The following is an 18,190-nucleotide window of genomic DNA, read 5'->3' as shown; positions in this document are numbered from 1 at the left end:
ATTACTTAATGATCTAATAGATATTATTGATGATGATGATAATAATGGTTTACGAATTAATGATTTAGTTGATTGTCTTAAAATTGATTGAGTTGATCTTAATACTAAAGGTCTAATTAATGACATTTGAATCCTTATGTAGATAACTATGTAGAAAGAAAATAAAGGACCAAGATAAAATAGGTGTTTATCTATCTATATATATATACATCCCATAAAATGTAGGTCCCATCATAGTCAGGCAAAGTGACGATACATGATGACGATCCCTTTCCTCTGATCATAAATCTGATCTGATCTGATCTTTAGCTATTCAACTCGTAATCAGATTGAATTGATCATTTTTAAGATCCATCTACTCCTGGAGTCAAGATTATCCTTTTACTTCCCTTAACCTTACCTTTGAGCGGGGTAGATACGAAACCCAAAACATAAACATCAATACAAAAACCAGTCGCATATCGTATGTCTTAGTTTGCTCTAGATCGGAGTAAATCTTCGAATATCATGACGACATTTACGATACAGATATACAGATCGATATACTACTTGTTATTCAAAGTGGACTACCTCCACCTGTCTGGATACAAAGTCCAACTGCCACATTTATTATGTTATCGGGAATAAAGTAAGACTATGACTGTATGTGATATGCCACGTGCCACGCGTTTAACTAATAAATATAATTCACTGATTATATTCTAAGGATTTTGTTGTATTGCTATGTTGAGCTCGGCGTTGAGCTACTGGATACATCATGTATGTTCACATGGAAAACAATAATAATAATATTGAGTAACTCTTTGATCACAACTACTCTATATCGTATACATCTCTAGCTTCTCCATCTTTGACGGACAGACAAAAGGAGGCTATTCAAAACAGCTCTTTGGAAAGAGCTTAGCATACCAAAATCTCAATCTCTTCTTACCTTTCCTCAAGTCACAGAATTAGGGTACAGACGATATGGCAGCGGGTAGAAGTGTGGTATGTTACTCGTTTCCTCTTAGAAGTGACTTAGATTGTAGTATATCTCAAAGAGGATCTTATAATACTGACCTTTTACCTAATCTATTTACCTTTCTTCCTTATCGTCAAATAATTGAATCCTTATACCTGTCAATTACAATAACGCAATACGTTCCTTATACACCTCATCTCTCGTCACTTCCTCATTACAACAAATAGGCTCGAGTTTATGCAAATGTTAATGAGAAATTAGGAAGATCATGGTGGGATTATGGTGAGTGTTTACCATTTACAAGTCTATTAATTGTCTTCTTCCTCCTTCAAATTACGAGATTGTTAAAACCCCCTTTCAAGATACTCTGGTTCTTGGGAGGTTATGTGCCATATTATGCAGATGATTATTGTGAAATCCATCTTCTGTTCATTATTGGCTCTTCTTATTGCCACATTTCCTTTTCTTTCACAACTACTTCTAACTCCTGATATAAAGGGGTGTTTATGTTCCTTTTTCCTCTGCGCCTTTCGAGTTCAATATAGGAAATCAAGCTAATATCTGTTTTTTGTATGACTTTATGTAGATAACCTAGTAGTACAATGGGGTATTCAAGATAACTACGAAATAGTTCGTAAAGTAGGTAGAGGAAAATATTCTGAAGTTTTTGAATCAATTCATTTACCTACAAATTCAAAATGTATTGTAAAAGTTCTAAAACCAGTTAAAAAAAAGAAAATCAAGAGAGAAATTAAAATTTTACAAAATTTAGCTGGTGGTCCAAATGTTGTTGGTTTATTAGATGTTGTTAGAGATAATCAAAGTAAAACACCTAGTATAGTTACTGAATATGTTAATGTGAGTTTATCTCTTAAATCCTACCGCCAATACAGTCATTTTTCAAGATTAATGCGAAGGGAGTGGAAAATAGGGTAAGAATGTGAAAAATAGGTTGAGACGTAAGGATTTATCAACACAGGATGAAATCATTGTGGTTTTAGAGATGGATTCATTCATTTGCCAGAGGATATAATGACAGTGCACAAAACATCGTAATTCCAAGCTCACTGACACTGTTTACATCGATATCACAGAACGTTGAATTCAAAACCCTCTATCCCAAATTCACCGACTTCGATGTACGATTCTACATGTTCGAATTACTTAAAGCTTTAGATTTCTGTCATTCAAAAGGTATAATGCATAGAGATGTTAAGCCACATAACGTTATGATTGATCATGAAAAGAGAACAGTGAGTCTATTCATTCTATAGAATATCTTCTCGCTCGTAAATCGTATCACGAAATACTCGTTATTGAAATATAGTATACTAAGATCGTCATTCTACTTTGACAGCTTCGTCTAATCGATTGGGGTTTAGCAGAATTCTATCATCCAGGAACAGAATATAACGTTAGAGTAGCATCTAGATATTTCAAAGGTCCGGAATTATTAGTAGATTTCCAGGAGTACGATTATAGTTTAGATATGTGGAGTTTGGGCTGTATGTTTGCTAGTATGGTTAGTGATCTCTCAATAATTGTGCAAGCAGAGAAACTTCAGAGGATCTTTCTATATTGAAGGGCGGGAAGTTTTATGGCTATATTAACGATACCATCATAGATCTTCCGAAAAGAACCATTTTTCCATGGTCATGATAACGCAGATCAGTTGGTAAAAATAACAAAGGTATTAGGTACAGACGAATTGTTTATATAGTAAGTCATCTCCAAGTAGATATCACGAGATGTGCCGGATTACATGATAGCCTATTAACCTTTAATTCTGTGTTAGCCTCGAACGGTATGAAATTGATTTAGATGCACAATTCGATGATATACTTGGTCGATATCCACGTAAACCTTGGTCAAGATTCATAACATCAGAAAATCAACGATATATATCAAATGAAGCCATTGATTTCTTAGATAAATTATTAAGATATGATCATCAAGAAAGATTAACGGCACAAGAAAGTCAAGAACATCCTTATTTCGGTGAGTGTTTGAAGCACTTTCTCTTGCTTCCTTCCCTCTGTCAATCTTCAACAACGTCTCCCTGAAGCTCCCGATGCCTCCTTCCCTCCATCCGCCCTTCTTCCCTGCATTGTTCTCCTTCCTCTTTCGTCCATCGTCCATCGTCCATCTCCCCTCCTCTGCATCTCCTCCCCTACTTCTTGCCTACCTCCCCTCCCCTACCCCTCCCCTACCCCTTGCTTACCTCCTCTCCGCTCACCTCCCCTGCTTACACCCGCTCCTCGCCGCGCACCCTTACCGCTAAATGTACAATCCCAGCTGCTAATTCCCATTCATTCTATTTTCGCAGCACCGGTCCGTGAAGCAGCATCGAGGACATAGATTGTAATCCGTATTATACATATCATTCCATCTCTATGTATATCAGTATCATATCGTAAATTACTTGATCTATTTGTATTTGGTATAGATCAATTTGTGACATCAGAGCAGCGTATTGATCCGGTTTCATGTTAAAACGACACGTTACATGGGATTGCGAATCTTATGTGCAGTACGTAGCTTACTCAAAGCAGCTTACAACAGTCTTCAACACTGTAACCGCTTGGTCGTCAATCAAATATCTCATCTTCAGTTAAATCTTTAACTTCCAAAGATGCATTTCGTCTCATTGTGAAACAAAGATTCATAATGTCTGATCCTGAAATTTCAAGCTCCGAGCGTCATGAAGATGGTGTAACACCTGAAATGCCTTTGGAGAATAGGTTTCCTCAAATTCAAATTAACGGTGATAATCGTGCAGATTACAAAGCAAACGATATACGAACGATATGTCTTCCCGTCGAGGCTGCGATGGGGATTGGTGAGTTCTTCATTATATGACTCGAAACTGTTTCATTAAGGGAAGCAGCTGACACGATCTGTCATTCTTCTGTTTAGACAGCATGTATTTTATCATTCATTGTTGTAATCGCACAGGTAGCTATATCGTCATCACTGGGCTTTCCGTAAGTTACTCAAATTATACGGGTATGGCTATTCGGTCATGCTGAATCTCAACGTATTGAACACTATCTGATGATCCAAAAAATATACATACGATCAGTGACTCTTCACCATTCGCCACTGCTATTTTGCGAATCGCTTTTTTGGCTATTTCCGTTGCCTCTATTCACGTATTAATCCAAGCCGATTTGAGCGTGAAGCCCGAAACAGACCCATTTTGGAGATACATCACAATTGCGGCTTTAAAAGTTAGTCTGATAGGTTGTGCCATGCTTGGATTACCACTATTTGCAAATGTGAGTGTGATTGATTATATGAAAAATCGCTGTCGCATAATCAATCAAAGACTTCTCATTACTTGTGGAATCAACTGACGCTGACGTCTGAAATACACATTTTTGCTTAATCATATCTAAAATCATGATAATTAAACCATCTACTTCATCTCTCGCACTCTCCGTAATCTCCATTCGCCGGACACCAGCCGACCATTTGGCAACAGAACTTAGACTTAGTCGTCACGGTTTAAGTCAAAGCTATTGGTCTTGGCCTGTTGATAAAGGATACAAAGTATCTTCAGATTTATTATATACTTTGGATAGACGGTTAGCCTTCTTTTATATACCGCTATCTCATTATCAACGGCTCTTATTCGATTACTTGATGCTACATGTAGTAATTCATACAACTCTAAATAGCGATAGTTATGCTTTTCTAATCTACAATATTCCATTCCATGAATTATATATTACAAATTTCACATCGACAAATTTCTTTCAATCTTCAAAATTCGTAGCAGCAATAATCCAAATATCACCTTGAATATCTTTATTCAAATCCGTATAATCATTTTCTATATACTGATTAGTTGTAATTGATTGTTCATCAATCCAAGCTAAACCTTGAGTCATTAAACAATCAATTAAATTTAAATTTATTCTTTGATTTGACCAATTTGGTTTTATATGTTGACTAATTAATTTTTTAGTTAATTTACCATTTGAAATTGAAGCTAAATTTAATAAAATTGATTGATCTGTATTTAATTCTTTTGGTATACTAGTTAGATAATAATTTAATCCAATTTTATTTAATTTATATCCACTTTTTAAAGGTTCAAGTATTTTTATACATCTTTTTATATCTTCTATCGTTATTGTTGTCTGTTGTTGTTGTTGTTGTTGTTGTTGAGAAGTACTTTTATTTCTTATTTGGGGATTTCTTAATCTTTCTATTCTTTTAATTAAATCATCTAAAGAAATTAAACCACCATTAACATTTCTTGTTGAAACGCAAATATCAACTAATTGAACAGTTAATTCATATTCAAATTCATTTATACCTAATATATTCCAAATTCCACCACCACCACCAACAACACCTTCATTTTTACTACTACTTGAAGAAGACGATGAAGATGATAATAAAGGATCAATACCTAAAATTGAACATAATTTTTGAAATTGAAATCTAAAACCTGGATCTGATCTAATATCTTTTTTATGTTTGATTGAAAATTCAATCAATAAAAATTTAAAATTTTCAAATGATTCTGTTAAATCTTTTAAATTTTTTGAAGAAATGGAATTTGATAAATTGTTATAATGATTTGAATATGTTGTATGTCTAGATAAAGCTGATATACCTGGACCTTTACGCATTTTGCAATTGGTATATATATATATATATATGTTATGAGGGTGTTCCTTTAAAGTAATCGAGTAATCGATCTCAAGATACTATATATACTTGTGAAAATAGAATGATGTTGTTTTAAGATGACAAAATGAGAATCTGCTTATCAATGTTTTGATAAATTACTTGAAAAGCCAGGACGCAAAGTAGCAATTTGATGTCAGTCTGTTTTCAGGGAGTAGCTGAGTGAGAGATTCAATCTTCCAATGACTAGGGTCAACTTGTTGAATCTTACCGATGGCGCTGGTATAATGTTTGAGTGAGATTGACCATTTGTTAATAGTATTATAAGATTTCAAAATAAGAATGGGATAAATATGCTTGATAACACAACAAATATGCGTTCGAGATCATCAACTTATCGTTATCTACCTCTATTTAATAGTAGTATATAGTGTGACGATCATTCGCGGATTCACGTGGTATACCCGGAAATTCCTACGGATCAATCGATAAGTTAGTTTAAGAGACATCAACGAGATTACCTGAATTTTCAGATTTATGCATGTTCATGTTCAGTTCGCATAAGGAGAGTTGGGCCTGCATAACGTCGACCGATAACAGATTCAAAATCATCGATAAGTTCAATCATTCGGAAAAGAAAATATATATCTGTTGGGCAAATATCCAACTCAAACTCCCTTAAAAAATCGACAAGGGCAAAAACGCACTCAGGCAAAAACGATTTCCAACATTAAATTTCAGTAACATGGTGTTGGCAATAGCAATAGCAAAAAGAAAAGCAACTACTACTACAAGTACAGCTAGATCAATAAATCGATCATGGAAACAATCACCTATACGATTAATGAGAAAAGCATTTTCAGATAAAGTGAATGATCCTTCAATATTGTTAAGAGAGGTAATGAGGAATGTAGCTCAAGTGGGTTTTAATCTATATAATCTTCCAAGAATCTTTTATTCACAGTATGATTGAAAAGGACTAATCACTCAATTAAATAATTGGATAGAATGAATAAATGCTGATTTAAATGCTCATCATGAATGTTCTTCTTTTTTAGCCAGTAGCTGTAGCAGTAACATCGGTACCTTCAACATCAACATTATATGGAAAATCGAAATATCACGGTGCAACTTTGACCTCATTCACTTCATTAACTTTATATCCTTTTCCATTAGTTGCATTTTCATTAAGATTACCTTCAAGAATGGCAGATTGTTTGAGACCATTTAGAACTCATATTGATCATAATCATCCTAGTTCATCATATACTTCATCATCTAAAACTACTAAACAAAATACGAATATAGATCAAATACAAATACCGAATACAATAAAAGGAATAACACTCCCACCAAAATCAGAATTACCATGGCCATTATCAAAATTACCTATGCCTGAACAACCTCCAGAATGGGCAAAATCATTATTTGAACAAATTCCAAATCCCCTTATTGATCAAACTACATCTAATCCTTTAAATCCTACATCTTCATCTTCATCTAGTATACCTACCACAGAAAATTCAGCAGATACAACGACGATACCTTTTAATCAACATCCAACACCATTAACAATATCATTATTATCAAAATCAAATGAATCAATAGCAGATTCATTATCTTTACCTTCAAATAATCATTCAAGTATATTCAATTTACCTAATACATGGATAAATAAAAATGAAAATGAAAATCATCCACCTTCATTAAAAAATTCTTTAGGTTCATTAAAATGTGAAATTGTTGGAAGTGTTTTATTAAAAAATTTATGTGGTTCAGCATTAACATCAAGTAATACGCTTACAAATGGTAATGGTAGTGGTAGTGGAGAAGGAAGTGAATTATTTATATGTAGAGTTATAGATGTAGATATTCCTTCAATAATATCTGAAAATAACGATAACACATTGAAAGATCATCATCAACCTTTATTACATTGGAGAAGGAAATATGTAGGTATAAAAGATGACTAGAAAGGCTTTGGAAAAAAAAAAAAATCATTCAGGAGATGGAGTTAATTTAGTGAAGATAGAGAATCAAGCTTCATTATTATTATTTAAGCGGGTCCCATCCCAGATTTAGAGGATATTTATAACAAAATTTCAAGCATACATTTATAATGCCATATGAACGGATATCATCAATGCATAGATACATTTATATGAACGTCAAAGGACATCGCTAAAAATCGCAGACATGACGTTTGAGTACAGTACAAATTTGATAAGAAATCAGATAGATATACTGACTGACACAAAGAGTATGTACAGTACAGTACGAGTAGTATAGTGATTGAAGATACAGCAACATCCTTTTGTACTTTTGCATAATCATGGATAAATCCATGGTATAAATGGTTTTTGAACCGTGAGTCATCTCGCTCTCTTGGAGATCGGTTTGCTCCATCAACCAAACATTCGTAATAATGAGATGGTGGTTGCATCTTCGTTAAAGTGTACTTGTAATTATGGATTTTAGTATTATAGTATCATTGCCATTGTCATTGTCATTGTCATTGTCATTATCATCATCATTTTGTCGTTTCCGTATATTTACAACAATTTTGATTATATGAAATTATCAAGTTTAGGTAATCTACAAAGAATATATAATTCCTAGAGGAATTGGTATATATATCTAAATACTTTCAAATTCTGATTCTCGTTCCCTTCTCAATACCCCAAAATAGCCATGCGCAAGTAATTAAAAGTAAAAAACCAACTTTCCATCCAACTTGATTAGCTACATTATTCCAATCCCATTTTCTACCCCATTTAAAAGATTCAAAAGTACTTAAACCTTCAGGTATTTCAGGTGGTCCATCATTAATCAGTATAGGCAATCGTCTTAAATTAGGTGTTAAATCTCCATTACCTTCAATTCCAGTATTACCATATGAATCATTTCTACCATTATTTCCGTCACAATCAACTGCTTGAACAATTCCTTGATTGATATGTTTAGATGAAGGTATAACATTCGATGTAACCCACATTTGAACAGTTCTTGACCAACCTGTCGTGACTCCAATAACTACCCAACATAATAATAACCTATTTGCACCTAAAACCCATAATGTCAAATACGTTGCAGGCCAACATAAACATTGTAAAGAAACCAAACGTGTTATAGTTGAAGGTAATGAATAATATGATCTCCATCTATGTGTTAAACCGGTTGTTAAAGAGAAACAAAAATGGGCGGTGCATATTGCCTAAAATGGGTTAAACAAACACCATATTACATATCAATCAGTTAAAAGTCCCTCGATGAACACAATGTCTCATAAACTGCCAAATGTTTATTCACTTACCCAAACGATACAAATCAACGCATCACCTCTATCAACTCCTTTCCATTGACCAAAAGGTTGATTTTGGGTTTCACCAGCAACTAATCTCTCTAAAGCTTCTCTAGTTAAATCAACACCCCAAGGCCAAACATCAACATACAGTCCACCTGTAATAAAAGCTTGAATCAAAACGCAAATACCCCATAAAGAAGGTATAATAGCTAATAATCTTAATGGTAATAATGTTGAATTTTGAAACCATCTTTCTAATTTATCTAATATGTTCAATGGGAACTTCAAAGGGGACTTCATGGTATTAGGTACTTCAGATGAATCCGTTGGCTGTTTATCATTCTCAGCATGTAAGTCCAAATCATCATCATTCAATGTCAGACCTAGACCAGTTGATATAGAGCTCGAATTAGATAAATTGTTCAAATTTCTCTTATCTGCTAAGAATCTATTTCTTAGTTGAGAGTTCGATGACGATTTCGATTTAGTTCTTTTCGGTGAGAAAGTTAATGAACCTGATGAACCTGAAGGTGAATTGGTTGAATTTGATGTAGATTCGTAATCATCATCTGCATCTTCGCTTGATATTCCTCTCTCCATTGGTAGAGTATTCATACTAGATGATCTATTATGATTAATTTGTCCAGTAGAAATCAAGGAGACGTATTCCTCATCAGAGGAAGATGATGCTGATGTCGATGTTGATAAGGGTATCGGTGTTATATGTCTATTCGATGGTGAAACGTTCGAAATTGGTGAGATAGGGGACATTGTAGGTATGGATAACTGTGAATTACTAGGTGATACAGTTGGAGATTTTCTTAATGATGTCAAAGATGAAGTTGATCTTGAGTTTGTTGGTGATGCTGGCAACCAGCCTTCTTTGGTCTGTTGTGCATGACTATCAGATGATGATGATAATTTTGATGAAGGTGGCGTTTTTTGTCTATTTAAAGAATGTCTTCTTCTTATATCATTACTGCTGACACTAGGTATTTCACTTTGTCCTTTGGTGGATAAGGTCGATTGATGATTCGCTGTAGCTACGTTTTTCCCTTTAAGATTTTCAGTCCAACCTTCAACTCTTTTTGATCTTAAAGCAGTCAAATCAGGTTGACTTAAACTACCTTTATATTTAATTCCACTGTCTGTATTACCTCTAAATGGAGTTACGGTAGCATCTGAATCTATTCCCGAATCTTCTGCATTCTGTTTAGATGAGTAAGATGAGAACGATTGTCTAGGTCTAGCTTTTATAATGGTTTTAGCGGCAGGTACATGAGTTGCTATTGAACGTGACGGTCCGATATGTTGATTTGATTTATACGGCTGGGATTGGACATGCTGTTGAGTTTGTGGTTGATGCGAAGAGATATATTGCTGATTTATAGGTGAGTGAAATGATGATGGAGGTAAATTATGTATAGGATATGCTGATGGAATAGATTGTGAATGTACGTGTGATTGTCTATTGGTATTTTGATTATGGGACAAAGGTATTATTGAAGGTGGACCCATGGATCCAACCTGTTGTGGTAATCCCTGTTGCTGTTGCTGTAGCTGATACTGATGTTGTTGAGGTTGAGCATGATTATATTGTTGCTGCTGCTGCTGTTGTTGTTGTTGTTGTTGTTGTTGTTGTTGTTGTTGTTGTTGTTGTTGTTGTTGTTGTTGTTGTTGTTGACTGAGTAAAGCTTGACGTTGAATATGTTGTTGATATTGATTTTGTAATTGATCCAATTGTATTCCATTTATATTTGATATAGGTGTTAAACCTTGGTTGGTTATTCTACCATTAGGACTAGTTGGTGCAGATCTTGTACTTGTATTTAAACCAGCAGTATTTGATAACATTTGTTGTTGACCTACTACTTGTTGTTGTTGTTGCTGTTGTTGTTTATTGTTATTGTTGTAATTTGGAAAATACCCATTAATATTCACATTATTAATACCAGGACTGATAATTGAATTATTATTATTATTAGTAGTTGAATTCATATTTAACGTATTTGATCTTGATCTAATTTTCTTTGGTGAAGATGATCCACCGCTATTATTCGATGATAATGATGATGATAATGGAGAGTCATTCTTAATAGGTGAATTTGATCCTGAATTAGGATGTAATTGTGATTGTGATTGTGAATGTACTGTATGTGTATAAGGTAAATTTATATTCTGTTGTTGCTTCCTAGTAGGTGAAATTGATGAAGGAGGAGGTGAAGAACTGGTTAATGACATTGCATTATTAATGGAAATATCCTTCAAATATGGTTTCCATTCCTTTCCTCTGGGAATAAGCTAGATTGAGTAGCTATCTATGATGTTGACTTGATACTATGAATGTTAGTTGTTAAAATCAGAATGTCGAGAGACAAGAGAGATTCAAGCAAAAGCAAAAAAAGATGTCATAAGTACTTAATTTTAAGCTTTTCGTTGTTACGGTTTACGGTTATTGTTTTTTTTTTAAATTTTGGCGGACGAATGAAAACACGTGGGATTGTATATAACAACATATATTATATATGAATATGAAAAGATTATTATGACCAGGAGAGAGAGCTTTTCATAGCTTGCTTTTATGCATATATAAGATGACATGTATATGTATTCAGTGATATGATCTGCCGAATAGTACAAGAAAACCTTTGATGTACAATATGAAGAAATAGTAATATAAATCAAGCTGAATGATCTCTAGAGGGATTATGGTGGGTATTTAATATTGTATAGTACAACTTTCTTCGATCAAATTCAAATATAACTAACAAATAAACAGAATAACTAAAATGTCCTTTGTTTTCCTATACATATTTTGTGAAAGTCATTTTCTCAAAACTTTTCTTTTACTAAAAAGGTTCTATACTTCTTCACTTTGTCTTGGAGAAATAGCTAATAAACCTTGACCAACTTGACTCATTTCACTTTCTCTTACTAATCTCTCTTCATCTTCTTTTTGAGCTTTTTTAACTGCTTTTTTAGCTATATAAGTTAAATAAAAGAATAAAAATATACATAATGTTATTCCAAACCATGTTGAATATGTTTTAATATCTTCATTATCTCCACCACCACCACTATATCCATATTCATTATTACTTTTCCAATTTACATCACTTTGATTAGAATTAGAATCAGAATGATGTGAATAGTGATAATGATGATGTGAATGATGAGGATGTGGATGTGATTTTGATGAATCATCAGGTAACCATTGATCGTCTTCACCTAAATCAATTTTTTGTCCATGCCTCCATTGTGGGTGTTTGTGTGAGTGTCCATATGATTCCGATAAATTATGTATACCAGCTCCTATCCAAGTATGTAAGACTAATTTGCATAAACTTAATGCTGTACATGCTGTATATGTTCTTAGTGATAATGTAGGTGATGATGCTAATATAACGTTGAGTAGGTTATAGGGATATGGAGCAATTCGAATTAACAGCAATAGATGGGGATGTGTCGATAGAATGGAAAGCAGCGTTGAAGAGGTCGGTGAACACGAAAGGCTATAAAAGGAGTAGCCAAACCAGTCATTATTCGTGCCTCTCTTCTTTGTATGTGTACACTATTAGGCTGATACAGCCCCACAACCTACTGGTACTTACCATCTACCAATAACATCCTTTAGCCAACATCTACTTGTTAAAAAAACTACGACGGCACCAACTAGACTTGCTGAATAACTAATAACGAAACCTTCCCAAACACCAAACGTATATCCAGATAAAACAATTAGGGTTGAATATAATGGTATTGGTGGTATCGTTGTAATGAAAATTAAAGTGAAGAAAACTGCATAACCATAATATCCTTGTGATGATAGATATTTCGAAAGATTGTCGAGGGCTACAAGATGCAAAGTATTATGTCAGATAATTTAGTCATACTGATATACACCTCATGTTGTGAGGTTGAACGAGATTGACCCAGTTGCCTTTTCGCCCTTTTAAGATATTCCTTTCTACACACCGTTACAAATACACCCCCTTCCATCTCTGCTCTCCAATACTGAGCACTTTAGACTTTTGACTCACCTTCAAATAATTCTTTCCTCCAACAAGCTAATATTCCCAAAACCAACAAAGTAGTTACAATCCAACCTAACATCATTGATTTACCAACTGCATGTTCACCTTTTAATGAACAGACTGAACGACTTTTATCCCACATTTCATTTAATGATAAACTAACTGATCTATTACGTCCATTTCGATTGGAAGGATTATTTACTGATAATCCTATTGTAGACGTGGATGTGGAGGTAGATGTAGATGATGTATATTGATCTGATTTAGGTGGATAAGATGATGATGATGATAATTTTTCAGATGGATATCCTTGATTTTGATAAGGGTTGGAATCGGAATTGGAATTGGAATAGGATGCAGTTGATTGAGATTGAGATTGTTCATATTGTGGTAATATCGTATTATTTGATGAGATTGAACGTGTTGTATATGATGTTGAAGAATGTTGGAAAGTTGGACGTTTCTGATTACTTGATTTTGAACTACTACTGCTACTAAAATTAGAGTTGGATGATCCACTTCTACTTTGATTACTAGAAGATCCTTGATCGTACATTGGAATGGGTATAGAATCCATATTCTTTTCCTTCTCTATATAGACTGAGTTTATACTTGGCATTATTCCAAACAGTGTATAGGTGTATGAGTTTAGGTCCAAATGTGATTGGTATAGGTATATTCTTTCAAAGCAAAGCACAATTTGTTTGTCTATACTTGGAAGGAACGAGAAATCAAAATTCGGTGACCGCACGCAGCTGAATTTGGTTGACTTCCCTTGATCTTTGATCTTGAAGTTCCGTACTACGAGTACCGCATTTATCGACGTGAGTTATAATCTTTTGTTGGTGATTGATGATAAGAAGTTCTGATTTTCTAGACAAATTCTTTGTGTTGTGTTGCAGTTGGAATAGCTGACTTCGAGGTTGTTTATCTATTTGAACACAGATGAGCCATCACAATAATTTAATACTTTAATTGATGAGGGAGGATTGTGTTACAAGGTGTTACTGCGCATTTAAATCTATTTGATCTGAAAGTTAATCGTTTATTGTTTGTTGTGTTTGTCGTAGTCGTTGTGATTGGATGGGTGATCATACAAAACGAGAAATACAAATATATGAACATCCAAATTTTTTTTTAAAAAAAAGAAAAAGATCAAGCGTTGTTGTTAATAAACATACTACAGTCTATACATCTATACAAGTAGAGCAATAATGAGCAATAAAAGAAGAAATACAAACTACCTCAAGGTGCCAAGAAACCGGGACAAAAGTAAAGACTTGATTGACTGCGCATTAGAAACAAGAGATATAAAGAGATATGGCGAGATCTTATAATAGCAATAAGTTACAGGTTACATTCCGGACAGTTCGGGCCTTTTTAAATAATTGCTTGTTCCTGAATCAAATACAGATAATCTTAGAGTGTCACGTTCGTCTTTCTCAACATTTGATACCATCAGTTAATCTTCTTTATATAACAAAAACAGATTGAGGCGATAACTTCTATTTGAGTCCGCATAAGATATAAATCATATGGACTATGAAGAAACCTGAAATGATACAAATTCGAGTGCTTTACAGAGAGACATATAGTAAGATTATGTTACATATAGTAAGGTTATGTTGAATGAAATGCAGGTAATATACACAGAGACGATAGCGTTGTACCAGATCACATGTACTAGTACCCCTCAATTTACATGAAGAGTAATTACGTGGGATCAAATGAGAAAGTGCACCTCAGCTAAAGGCAAGTTCACCAATCGTCTGAGCGAATTTTTTCGAAAGCAGACAAAACAAAGTTACATATATATGCATCAAATGTATATACAAACCGAAACCAGCTCCATACTCATACTTGTGCCGAAAGCACGAGTTGGTATAGCTGCAATAGGACTGACTGACTATCTTAAATTCTTTCGTAAACATACAGATAAGCTTTCTCTCTCATTTCCTCGCCACCGTTTAAAGGAGCTCTGACGACTTTCTCATCATTGAATAAAACCCATTCATCTTGTTTACTTTCTTCAGATTGTGGATTTCTAATGGTTGTTACATAATGACCTGAATGTACTGAAGGTCCTTTATGTGATATGAAAGCTTTTAATTTATATTTTGCTGGTAATGCGCTTGAACCGCCAACATCATCTTTATTGGATTCAGTAGGGGCTGTAGAAGTAGCTATGGATGATGAGGCTTCTTCACCTTGATCGCCTGGATTCGAGAACAACCATTCGATCGCTCTTTCTGGATTACCGTCCTATACAAAGAGAAAGAAAGTAAGCTTAAGCCAGTAATCTGCATGACCAACCAAGCTTACAGATTCTCTCAATGCCTTTCTTGCTTGATTGGTGGTGAAGCCCATATCACTAATCATAGCTATTTGATCAGCAGATGGTTCAGGACCAGCCGCATTTGAGATAGCTTGAGGTTGAATTGGTGAATCGATATCTGCCACGAAAGGGCTGTCAGTTCACTTGATATGTATAAGGAAGAAGTAACTCACCTGGATCTTCCATATGCTCGAACAACCATGACATAGCAATTTCAGCGTCTGAATTACCAGTGGCAAGTAATGCTTTTTGACATCTGACTGTTGGGAAACCCATAGCTTCGAGTTGCGACATTGCTGTGGCGTTGAATTCAGGCAATGATGATGTCGAAGTAGTTGTCTTTACGGTCATTTCCTCTTCTCCAGGTTGAAGTCCTCGAGAAAGGAGAGTATCGAGATTGAGAGTATCTGGAACTTTGACGGGAATTTCTGAAGGAAAGAATTGATCAGCTTGTCTATAAATCCTTGAAGCCGAAAAAGTGACTCACCCAATTTGGTCGGTACCCAGTTGACAAGTTGGAACTTCTTCATATGTAGTACCAGTAATTCTGGGAATGTCTTGAATCTTGTGGATCTAATCACAACCATATACGATTAGCTCAAGGATTCGTTACAAAGGCGATATGGTCCGGAAAGTGCGCGTGAGAGACACAATATATGGGTAGCTGTGACATGATCAAGGTCTACTCACTTGATAGCTGTTGTCTTCCCGCCACAAGTATCGCATTCATATCCTTCGATAGTCTCGTCGCCACAGAGAGCTTCGAGACATTTTTCCAATTGAACATCTTGCCATAATTTCTTACCTTCTTCGTCTTGACCCTTTTCTATCGCTTCTACAGGTAAACTAGCCAAATCAACAGGTTCAACTTGTAATCCAACTTTTTTACAGCCGGTGCATTGTAAACGTTGTTCCATACCAAATTTCGTTATACTTGTAGGTTCATCAATTTCGTTTCTATTTTGTGATTTAGATTCTGATCTAAGACGAGTCAATAGATGCTGTAAGAACTCTTCTGAATCTTGTTGTCTCATCGTAGCAAATTCTTCATGACCTTTACCTATCAATGCTTTGAATTGACTTGGTTTGATACCTTCTTGGAATTTAGGTGGTTCGGTGTCGCCATCAAAGTCTGTTGTTGAAGGTGGAGGTGCTTTAGCTTGAATCGAATATCGACCAGATATTAATCCATCAGCTAATTTGAGCATTTGACATTCGAGACATTCTGCCGGCAATTTTGGACATGTTTGGAAATGAGCAAGGGCCGCATCTGAAGTATATCGAGCACGATATGAGGGTAATGAGAAGAGGGTCTGCAGTACTGAAGCCATGTAACAACTGAGTACATTACGTCAGCGTCCAGCTTACATGACAACAACCGCGCCTGCTAGCCTACCTGTTCCCAAGGTTCTTCAATCCCGTCAAGCCTTGTCCAAATACAGGTTCAAGCTCCTTTCCGTCATCCCCAGTCATTGAGAAATCGAATTTGAGATTATGCTCAAGTTGCTATAAATGTTTGTCAGCTAGTGAGACTTCCTAACCAAGTATCTGCTAGCTCACTAATTCAGTCATTGATTTCTCAGTCTTGGTCTGACCTAGAACCTCTATACCAAACGCTTGAAGGTGTCTAGGTAGATCAGGATCCACTTTGGCATCGTCACAGGCGTAACAGTAGATATCTAAGATCGCTTAGTCAGCTATATGGTTCCGAAGAGGAATCGGGAGCAGGTCTTCAGCTGACATACCTGCTGTTCCTTCCGGGGTTATAGTTCCCATCTTAACACCTAACATATGTCCGGTCTCATTAAAATGCTGCAGCGCATGACCATTACCTCCAACACCACCGAATTGTTGTCTACCACAATTAGCTAATCCACATGTAAGACATAACCAAAGATTGCTTGTGAGATCACAAGATGTACATTGCGATGGCACTATACGATCAATTGGTAAGCTATTAGGCTAAACAGAACCTTGGAAACAGCTTACCATGTCCTATATTAATAACTGGTTCTTGTTGTAATGTTAAGGTATGTTCACATGGTAATATTTCTTCTTCCCAAGCTTTGACTTCTGATTGTTGCGCTGACGAGAGTGCTTTCATTATACCATCCACCACTGCAGTGATCTATTTGAAACATGTCAGCTAAAGGATGGAAGCAAACTTATGTGTAGCTCACCTGAGGGTTATCCGAATGTATAGCTTCTCCAATAGGAGAACAGCTAAAACACCGTAATGAAGTTGATACGTTGTACAATTCCTCATCTTTAGGTGCAGAAATCGCAAGTTTCTTTAATGGTGGTTCGGTAGAATCCTATGTATGTGTGCGTAAGCTATACTTAGCCAAAGAGCAAACCTTCTCCTACTTTTCAACTTGCCACTCAACTCCTCATCACGCAAACCCCTATTGCAACACCATGACACTCAACGACACACCTCATCATCATAACACTAACTGAAGAAATGACTTACTCTCTTTTTTCCTTCTTTCCTTGTTCGCTTGATTACAACACCAAGGTTATGTCCAGTTTTCTCAGCATGTAAATGAGCATGTCTTCTTCCTTCACCAAAACAACCACCATTAAAGCATTGTAAACAAACTAATACTCCTTCAGGGTCATCCTAAAGTCCAAGAGTATATATGATAAGCTGAGCAGTCATCGAACAATGCACCTGACAGCTTACTCACCTGCCCATCAAAACATAATGTACATTCTTCCCTGTGTTTCACCGATAAATCAGTTAATCATTCCTGTGAATCAGGGAGGAAGAAAAGAAACTGACCGATGAACTTGTTGAGCTATAGTGGGAGGTCTAAGATTTCCAGTTACTTGTGATATATGTATACAGCTCATACTGTTGAATGGCGTTAGCAAGAAGATATGCAGAAAATGAATCAAGAAGTACATAAATG

General features: G+C 35.3%; 7 protein-coding genes across 7 annotated transcripts; 3 read left to right on the top strand and 4 right to left on the bottom strand.

Annotated features, from left to right (window-relative positions):
- Positions 1-966: 966 nt before the first annotated feature.
- On the top strand, positions 967-3,319 carry L201_006222 (casein kinase II subunit alpha; the record flags this gene model as incomplete). Its single annotated transcript, XM_066221944.1, has 8 exons — positions 967-987; positions 1,189-1,243; positions 1,548-1,819; positions 2,056-2,214; positions 2,319-2,483; positions 2,586-2,680; positions 2,757-2,959; positions 3,288-3,319. 8 exons carry the CDS (start codon positions 967-969, stop codon positions 3,317-3,319), a joined length of 1,002 nt encoding a protein of 333 aa, XP_066078041.1.
- A 309-nt stretch (positions 3,320-3,628) lies between these two features.
- Positions 3,629-3,949, top strand: L201_006221 (uncharacterized protein; the record flags this gene model as incomplete). Its single annotated transcript, XM_066221943.1, has 2 exons — positions 3,629-3,800; positions 3,882-3,949. The coding sequence occupies 2 exons, from the start codon at positions 3,629-3,631 to the stop codon at positions 3,947-3,949; spliced, it is 240 nt and encodes a 79-aa protein (XP_066078040.1).
- Positions 3,950-4,719: 770 nt separating this feature from the next.
- On the bottom strand, positions 4,720-5,604 carry L201_006220 (uncharacterized protein; the record flags this gene model as incomplete). The annotated part of the gene is made up of 1 exon (XM_066221942.1): positions 4,720-5,604. The coding sequence occupies one exon, from the start codon at positions 5,602-5,604 to the stop codon at positions 4,720-4,722; it is 885 nt and encodes a 294-aa protein (XP_066078039.1).
- Positions 5,605-6,347: 743 nt separating this feature from the next.
- L201_006219 (uncharacterized protein) lies at positions 6,348-7,575 on the top strand (the record flags this gene model as incomplete). The annotated part of the gene is made up of 2 exons (XM_066221941.1): positions 6,348-6,521; positions 6,661-7,575. The coding sequence occupies 2 exons, from the start codon at positions 6,348-6,350 to the stop codon at positions 7,573-7,575; spliced, it is 1,089 nt and encodes a 362-aa protein (XP_066078038.1).
- Positions 7,576-8,249: 674 nt separating this feature from the next.
- On the bottom strand, positions 8,250-11,147 carry L201_006218 (uncharacterized protein; the record flags this gene model as incomplete). The annotated part of the gene is made up of 2 exons (XM_066221940.1): positions 8,250-8,816; positions 8,916-11,147. The coding sequence occupies 2 exons, from the start codon at positions 11,145-11,147 to the stop codon at positions 8,250-8,252; spliced, it is 2,799 nt and encodes a 932-aa protein (XP_066078037.1).
- A 619-nt stretch (positions 11,148-11,766) lies between these two features.
- L201_006217 (uncharacterized protein) lies at positions 11,767-13,559 on the bottom strand (the record flags this gene model as incomplete). Its single annotated transcript, XM_066221939.1, has 3 exons — positions 11,767-12,418; positions 12,518-12,758; positions 12,947-13,559. 3 exons carry the CDS (start codon positions 13,557-13,559, stop codon positions 11,767-11,769), a joined length of 1,506 nt encoding a protein of 501 aa, XP_066078036.1.
- Positions 13,560-14,851: 1,292 nt separating this feature from the next.
- On the bottom strand, positions 14,852-18,131 carry L201_006216 (uncharacterized protein; the record flags this gene model as incomplete). Its single annotated transcript, XM_066221938.1, has 13 exons — positions 14,852-15,202; positions 15,263-15,393; positions 15,449-15,703; positions 15,763-15,848; positions 15,966-16,613; positions 16,672-16,781; positions 16,836-16,954; positions 17,021-17,209; positions 17,265-17,403; positions 17,456-17,590; positions 17,749-17,898; positions 17,966-17,996; positions 18,061-18,131. 13 exons carry the CDS (start codon positions 18,129-18,131, stop codon positions 14,852-14,854), a joined length of 2,415 nt encoding a protein of 804 aa, XP_066078035.1.
- Between the last annotated feature and the right edge of the window lie 59 nt (positions 18,132-18,190).

The sequence above is a fragment of the Kwoniella dendrophila genome, chromosome 8 (assembly GCF_036810415.1).
Source record: "Kwoniella dendrophila CBS 6074 chromosome 8, complete sequence".
NCBI lineage: Eukaryota > Fungi > Basidiomycota > Tremellomycetes > Tremellales > Cryptococcaceae > Kwoniella > Kwoniella dendrophila.
The sequence above is the reverse complement of the archived record's forward strand: the minus strand, read 5'-3'. Positions and strand labels throughout refer to the sequence as shown.